Below are 8,692 nucleotides of genomic sequence, written 5' to 3'. Positions count from 1 at the left end.
CTGTGCCGCATCTGGGGCTGTGTTTTCTTTCTCTAACGCGCCAACTAAACCCTGCGGGTGGAATGCTTAGCTTGACAGCTTATATACAATGGAGAGTGTGTGGAAACCCCGTGTGAATAGTTTATTTATCAGAATCTTAGTCATTCAGAACACACTAGTGCAAAAAATTGTGCATCAAAACTTCTGCAAGAGAACAGCTGAGTGGGAAATTTGCAGATGTCCCTGGGGATGGACCCCGAGGTGAGCTGCGGGTCCCTCGAAGCTCGTCCGGTCTCGGCAGGGACGGCGTGAAGCGTCTGCAGGTGTGTGCGGCTACCAGAAAGGGGTCTTCTTCAAGAGGGCTTTTTTTTTTTCTCCAGAATATTCGTATTCATGGGGATTGAGAAAAACAAACCAAAACCATACCGCGGTGCTACCGTCTGTCACCGCGCCCGGAGGCCGCCGGGGAGGGGAGGCCAGGGGCCGCTCCCCGGACGGGGTCCGTCGGCGGCGGGGGAGCGGGGTGAGGGAGGCCCTGTGGCCCCTGTGGTCCCTGCCGTCCGCGTCGGAGGAGTGGCTATGGGCGGCCGGCCCGAGTGCTACACCACGGTGCACACCGTGTTCAGGGTCGTGTCGAAGCGCACGGCCTTGGCCTCGGTGGGCTTCAAGTTCGTGTCGTACATGGGGTTCTCGAAGGAGGCCTGCCCGTTGCTGCTCTCGTGGCCGGCGTAGCCGTTGTACTGGACCTTCGGCCTCGCTCTGCGGGCGAGAGGCAAGGGGGGGACGAGCTGTCAGGGCCTCAGGGCCTCAGGAGGAGCCCCGACGCCCGCGAGCGGGGTGTCGCCACGTTACCTGTGCTTGTGGAGGTGAAACGCGAGCCCGGAGAGAACGAGCGCGGAGAGCGGGGCCAGGATGGCGGCCGCGACGGAGCCGCTGCTGGCGCCGCGCTGGGGGCGCGCGGGGTCTGGAGCCGAGCTTCGGGCGCCTGGAAGAGAGAGCAGCTTTTACCCTGCAGTCGGGCCCCGAGCCTGCCCGGGGCGCTCTGCAGGGGCGTGGGAGCGCGTGCACACGGCGAGGGGGTGCAGGGGACCCGCCGGGTGCAGGGGACCCGCCGGGGGTCCCTTCCGGAAGCCCACCTTCCCGATGGCGAGGACGCAAATCCCGCTTCCCGCTCGCTGACGCGCAGCGACGCCGGGAGAGGCTCGCGTCCGCACTGCGCGGGGCAAAGGCGCCGTCGCCCGACCTCCCCCGGGGCTGCAGACACCGCGTGCGTGCGGCCGTGTCTCTCTATGGGATGGGCAGTGCCTGCTGTTGCCTCCTGCTCTAAGACGCAGCCTCAGCAAGATGTGCCACTGAAGTTACATAAAGAGCCCAGGTCTCTATAAAGAGGGCGTCACACTCATCATAGGTGAACATCAAGGTGCCATCTCCCTTTATTTGGGTAGATTCCAAAATTCACTACAGAGTTTAGAAATGATCAAAGAATGCAACTCGGCATTATGAAGCAGGCTTCTATGAGGACACAAAAATGTGATTTCTGTCAATTAGAAGGGAAGGCAGGTGTAAACATCTCAAACATCACGAAGGTGATATAATCATTAACGCTCCGTATCTGTGCCGTGGCAGATATATGCACGGCATTGAGAAAGATGCAAACATTAAAAATTCTAATCAGAAACCATTTATTGATTATTGCCAAATAATGCAGTTGATTCTTGAAGAATTTACTTATAAACTGCAATTTGAAATGTATTTGGCTTACTTGCATGGAACCACTCAATGCACGCTTGTGATCAATTATGATTGGGGTCATCTGAATACAGCAGAATTGTTAGAAAGAAGCTGACCTTGTTTTAGAAGTATATTTCCAGAACTTATGGGATGTTTCTTGTTTCTTTCTTTTTTTTACAAAACACAGATACAAAGAAACAATCAAATATTTAAAATAATTAAAGAGCCTTTTAAAGAAAACAATCTTGAATATTCAAATAAAAACCTAAAAATAATATATTTGTCATCTCCTTCAACAGGTGCAGGATAATGCTACTCCCTGCCACCTTCAGGTCTAATATAAATGTATTTTGTCCTGGATGTTGGCACTTCGTAAATTAACCATATCTTTTGGCTATCCTTCTGTATCGGCACATATGAATCAGATTTAATTTTTCATTTCCAGATGCATTCACCAGCTGCCATGCAAGGGGAAAACGCCACATACTTGTTCTCCTAAATCTCAGCATCCGGGTGATGGGCATGTGGGCAGAGTTAAGCCAATGGGAAGCTCCCCGCCGCCCCCAGGCGTCGAGTTTGGCACGAGTAATGCAGAGTCTCCTAAGACAGTTTAGAATTGGGTCCTGAGGCTGGGGTGAGGCGGGGGTGGGGTGGGGCTAGAGCCCTGGGGACCCCATCAAGTGCACCCTTCCAGCCACCACCGGCCAGTCCTGGGGCAGCGCGCAGCAGAAACACACAGCCACCAGGGGTGGCGCTGTCCAGCAGGGAGAAACGCGGTGCTGCTCAAAGGGCACCAACTCCATGGTTTTGGCGTGAGAGTTAAACGTCAGATCTCCACTACTTAGAACAATGCGTGGCACGAAGCAAAAGTTTCCCAGGACCCACATTTACTAGAATGTAAGTTGCACTACGCCAGGGCAGTTTTTTGGCCAGCTTTCCTCTTGAGTGCCTGGTGCCTACAGTAGAACCTAGAACACAATTGTTGCTCAATATATATTTGAGGAATGAAAAAATGGTACTGTCTTTGGAGTAGTTCAACATCCGATGGTTTCCATAAATTACCATGGCTCATTCTCCAAGTGTTTATAATTCTGTGCATCTCTTTGCCTCATTCTAATAAATTTGTAGCCTGCTTAAATTAACCAAGGCTATTTTCTGTTATCTGCAAATAAGACTATACATTTTTGGCCATAATAGATATCAGACTTCCAGTTAATAAAATCCTGGATAATGGACCTGCCACAGGAGACCTCACATCATAACACAGGGCAACATAAAAGGTCTCTGTGAATTAAACTCCTGACTTTACTCTGATATTATTATGCTGTCTGGAGCTCCTAGTTAATTCCAATTATTTACCTGTGTTTTAATAATTTAAAGGGTAATGCATGCACATGATATTAATTAAAATGGCATAAGCGGATATCAAAACAAATACTATAAAGACGATGGAAATAAAGGGTCACTCCTTGCCCTTTTACACTAGTTTTCCTCTTTATGATTGACGAGGTTTTTGCTTTTGTTTGTGTTTTAGTGTCCTTTTCACAATGTACTGTTAATATATATGATTGTTTCTCTTTTCTTACTTTCCTAAAATATGACGATACTATTTACGTTTTTTGTATTTGGCTTTTTAAACTTAACCACATATTCGTGAGTTTCTTCCATCTGTGCATGTGAATTTAATTGTTTTCACGTGTGCAGCATCCTGTTAATTGGCTATGCCAGCATTTATTTAGCCAGTCTACTGCTGAAGAACGTTTAGGCCATTTCTAGGTCTTTTTCTAGGATGCCGCCATGAAATTCTTTTTCTACAGCGATACGTCAGCAGGAGTCTGAATATACAGGATAAATTCCAAGCAGTAGAATCACAGCCTAGCAGGATGTGTAATTTGTAGTGTTGCTAAGTCTTCCCTACCTGCTCTCCAAAGTGGGGTCCCAGTTTCACTCCAACCCCTGTCTTAGGAGGCACCTGGATGGCTGTACCCCATCTACCTGCCACCCTCCTTTCCCTTCCCTCTCCACCTCCCTCCTTTCCTTCCATTGCCCCTCCTTCCCTATTATTATCACTACTCGCTAATAAACCAAACACAGCGTGTAGTTATTTTCTCAGTTCCATTTCTTAAGAATGCAGGTGAGCATCTTTTCACATTATAGGCTGGGCCATTCAGTTTTTTTAAAGAGCATTATTGAAAGAAATTCACATACTACAGAATGCACCCTTTTAATGCATACATACAATGCAAGGGGTCTTTTACTATTAAAACTTGGGGGTTTTGTGCTGCAAGGATCACCACAATCTACGTGAGAACACTGCTGCCTCCCCTAAAAGAAAGCGGTACCCTTACAGTCATCCCTCACCCTCTGTACCCCAGCCTCAGCTTTAGGCAACCACTCACCCACTCTCTGTCTATATACATTCACCTGTTCTGCATACAGCATATAAATGCAATCATACAATATGTGTTTTCTGGTGAATGGCTTCTCTTACTTAGCGTAATGTTTTCAAGATAATATTCCATTGGGTGGAGGCACCACATTTTGTTGCTCCATTCATTAGTTGATGGACATTTGGGTCGTTTCTACATTTGGACAATTAGGAAAAACGCTGGTATAAACATTCGTGTACTAATTTGTGTGTGAACATGTTTTTAGTTCTGTTGCCTATACATGTTGGAGTGGAACTGCTGAATCTTGTGGTTACGCCATGTTTTACCTACTGGAACTACCGGGCTGTTTTCCACAGCAGCTGCGCCATTTTTATCAGTACTTTCCCATCAGCAAAGTACGAGCGCTCCAGTTTCTGCACAGCCCTGCCTCCACTGGTTTCTCGTCTTTATGATCTGAGCCCTCCTGGTGGGTGTGAAGTGGTTTTGATTTGTGTCTCCCTAATGATTAATGATGTTCAGGATCTTTTCATTTGCTTATTGGTGATTTTTATGTCTTTGTTGAAATGCCTATTTAAATTCGTTGCCAAAGTTTTAGTTAGGTTATTTGCCTATGTACTGTTTAGCCGTAAGGGTTTATACATTCTGGACACAAGTGCCTTGTTAGATACATGGCTTGCACCTTCTCCCCTCCTGATTGTATATATTTGGGGGAGGGGATTCAATTTTAATGGGAAAACCAATTTATTTTTCAGTTTCTTACACAAGTTTTTGCATCAGAGTTAGTTGTCTTTCAAACTAACTTCATTTAGCGTCCGTTTAATAATAATCACATTTTTTTCCAGTTTATCTACTGACTGGAGACAATTAAGAGGTTGTTTATTTTTAACCATAAAAATAGAGTGTAGCCCTAATTCTTAAATGAATGGTCGTTGTTGAAGTATTACTTAAACATAGACGTTTCTAATTAGTTGAATGGGAGACTCGCTTGTGATTCAAATTATTTTGTGAGGCAAATTGTTTTTCCTGACAATAAGCTCATCATCACATGAGAAGAAAGATTACTTGTTAAAGCAAGCTGTTATTTTGTTAGATTAAAAAGAAATGGGGCAATGCAAAGAAAATTTGCAATAGCAAAGTGACCGTTTGGGTCAGGCTCACTGGATGAGTAAATGCAGACATCCACAGAGTATCCTGCACAGCTTGCTGGGGTGCCTTTAGACAAAATTACTAGAGCGTGTGCATCGGGGAGAAAGGAGGGCAAATGACTACAGGGTTTGGCTCAGAGCAAAAGAAAACTTTACCCATCATTAGTGTTGGTCTATTTCATTATCTCAAAATAATATAACCCCATTTAAAAAATCATCTCAGCCATCGCAGACATTATAAGTTAAAGCTCTTCTATTTAAAAGTTCTTAGCTTGGAAAGGTGGATTTAGAGTATTTTATGATTAAATGTCCCTTTTGGTCAAGTTTTTTGTTTTTTAAGCATGATATTATACAGGTTGGCATATATTTCCTTTGGAATCCCCTGGTATATTGATAAAAGTTTTTTTTTAATATTTATGTATTTATTTATTTACTTGGTTGCACCAGGCCTTAGTTGTGGCAGTCAGGCTCCTTAATTGTGGCTCCAGGTCTCCTTAGTTGTGGCATGCGAACTCTTACTTGCAGCATGCACGTGGGATCTAGTTCCCTGACCAGGGATCGAACCTGGGCCCCCTGCACTGGAAGCGTGGAGTCTTATCCACTGTGCCACCAGGGAAGTCCCCGATAAAAGTTTTATGAAATGAATTCATCAGTGACAATCATCACCAAGTATTACACTTGTGTTCCTCTGACAGGTTGCTCTGGCATCAAATCCTACATAGCAATATTCCTCTCTATAAAATTAATGTTAGTAGAATTCCGTGAGTAAAGTATAAAGTAGTTGATAACTATTCAGGAGAAATACGGTGCTCATCTCATGACAAAAAAAATGAATCTTCTCATTTGTGTTAATAGCAACACAAGTAAAGACATGTGTGAAAAGAGCTTTAGCACAAAGCAAACCCTCATATTGACTCTTAATCTTCACAGCAACCAGGAACTGACTTCTCTACTGAGATTTCAGATGAAGAAACAGGCTCAAGAATATTATAATTCATCCTAGATTACAAAACTAGCACATAGACGAGGTAAGCTTCACATCTAGTGATCGTTTTTCATACATTTTTCTTGTCGGATTACTGAGACGTAATCAAGTATTTGAGAAAGAGATAAAGAAGGAAGACAGGCATATTTGCCCCGTCTGTCTGTCTAGAGCAAACTTTTTTCTCATAACTAAGTCGGGAACACCTTTCCACATCAATATGTTATCTTTGTTTCTTTAATGAAATATACTGAATTAAATTGTTTTCTCTTTAATGTAACACATTGTATAAAATTATTGATGTAAGCAATTTATTTATGATAGATGTGTGAGATACGCAGATTATTTCTAATTTCAACTATTTAAAGTAGTCCTGCTGTAGATATACCTGAATATGCAAAAAATAATGGTCACTCTTGTCTGATTAAAAATTTTAGGGATAGAACTGTCGATGAAAGAATACCGTCAAATTACACACATCTACTCATACACCCACCAAAAATGAACACCCAGGTGCTTGTTTCTACTGTCCACCCCAAACCATTTTTAAGAAACTCTGACATTCTCATAGCTAAAAATGATCTTTGTTGTCATAATACAGATTTTTGAAGTTAAAGATCTTTTCATATTTGTTGGACATTTTAGTTCGTCTTATAATTTTCTTAAGGTAATATAGTTTATTCTTTAATTGTGTTTCATCTTTGCTTTTTTCCCTTATTTCAGATTATCTCTTTGTATATTAATTCCATGTCTGGCATATTTATTGCAGCTGATATTGTCTATTTTGCTATTCAAAAGAAGGGTTTTTTTCATCCAGCTGTAAAATGTGAGTCTCTCCCATCATTTTTGTTTCTGTTTCTTTCAGAGTCATGACCTTTCCGTCACACTCAACTTAATCATCTGAAGGCCAACCTGATTTATGCTTTGAAAAACAACGTAAGTGCAGAGTGTACCTTGCCTTTCCAGCTTGAACTTCCCAAAATCTTTTCCATGTATGTCACCTTGGAAAGTAAATCCTCCTCTTTCAAGTCCGGATGATACCTGATAACGCATGAAAAGGAAAAACAGTGCATAACAAGGATTAATGATAATCTCTTCTTTTATCATAATATAAATATTATTTCTGTTTAGAAAGTAAAGGTTAACTATTTAAAAACATTTGTCATTCCTTCAAGGTACCCACTTATAGTTAGAAATTGAAAAATACAGACATGAACTTCAACTAACAAATAAATTCTCTCTCGTTTTGATCTCAAAAACAGTAGTTTTTTACAACATATATATAGGTTAAGTACCCTTGGTAAACGGGGACACACATATGAATTACATCAGAACCTACATTATGTAAAACTCGCTGTGTCACAGCTACTGTCTCGTGTACCTCACGTGAGGCCGTTTACCCTCTAGTTAGATGATGAATTAAAGCAGAAGCAAAGGGTTAACTTGCAAGGAAGAAAGTGAAGGGGGCGTCTTAAATCTCTGTTTATCTGGGGATGCTACCTTTTAGAACTTTCGGGGTGGTTACCAGTGGCCTTGGAAAGAGTTTGGTCCCCACCCTTACGGTGGGATGTGGCCTGGATCTAAGCTCTCTGGCAGGAACAGCCCATCTGCTCCTGGCCAGTTTGTTTCTCATTTCAGAGACAGGTTTCTTCCATCATACAATGAAGAGGTGAAGTGGCCACGCAGCTGGGATGAGGGCCGGCTGAGTTTTCTCTGGGCAGACAGGACCTGACCAGGTCCTCTCGGAAAGGAATCCCCCTTGGCGCCCCCAGCTCTGCGCAGACGCGGTGATTAGAAAACCCTCCTAGGAAGTACTCACGTAACCATCCAGTCCCCAGTTGTCGTTTTCAAAGTTGCTGACAAAAATATCCACTGGGCCTTTAATTTGAAAAGCTTTCAGAAGTAAGTGGGCCTCTTCCTTCTTGTAAACGCCTAGGAAAGGATCAGGGGGTTATTCTTACAACATGGGGATGCTTATGAGTCAGTAATGCAGGCATTCGATCCGTTTGATTTGGAATATGGTACAGAGATGATAACGTTTTAAATCACAGAGATTAATATTTTTATTTTTAAATTTTAGCTTCAGTACTTTTTTCCTAAAAATCACTTCTTATGAAAGTCCTTGTCTTATCTTTAAGTATTATCTATTTCACTCAATTCAACATCTCTACCCCACAGAAAGAACAAAAGTAATATGCATTCAGTTAATTAATTTTTTAAATCCAGCATTTTTTTTTTGCGGTACGTAGGCCTCTCACTGTTGTGGCCTCTCCCGTTGCGGAGCACAGGCTCTGGACGTGCAGGCTCAGCAGCCATGGCTCACGGGCCCAGCCGCTCCACGGCATGTGGGATCTTCCCGGACCGGGGCACGAACCTGTGTCCCCTGCATCGGCAGGCGGACTCTCAACCACTGTGCCACCAGGGAAGCCCTAAATCCAGCATTTTATTCATATTTTACTCACTTC

The 8,692-nt window shown here is 43.3% G+C and overlaps 1 protein-coding gene across 1 annotated transcript in view; it reads right to left on the bottom strand.

The window, feature by feature from the left end:
• Nucleotides 1-578: 578 nt before the first annotated feature.
• CSMD1 (CUB and Sushi multiple domains 1) overlaps nt 579-8,692 on the bottom strand; it is a 1,488,158-nt gene continuing 1,480,044 nt past the window's right edge. The window contains exons 68-71 of the mRNA XM_027123007.1: nt 8,047-8,159; nt 7,181-7,268; nt 832-964; nt 579-738 (exon numbers count right to left, since the gene is read on the bottom strand). Coding sequence (XP_026978808.1) covers nt 579-738; nt 832-964; nt 7,181-7,268; nt 8,047-8,159 — 494 coding nt within the window. The remainder of the gene's footprint in view (nt 739-831; nt 965-7,180; nt 7,269-8,046; nt 8,160-8,692) is intronic.

Source organism: Aethalodelphis obliquidens, unplaced genomic scaffold (genome assembly GCF_003676395.1).
Source record: "Aethalodelphis obliquidens isolate GAN/ISIS:26980383/991018 unplaced genomic scaffold, ASM367639v1 scaffold25, whole genome shotgun sequence".
NCBI lineage: Eukaryota > Metazoa > Chordata > Mammalia > Artiodactyla > Delphinidae > Aethalodelphis > Aethalodelphis obliquidens.
The sequence above is the reverse complement of the archived record's forward strand: the minus strand, read 5'-3'. Positions and strand labels throughout refer to the sequence as shown.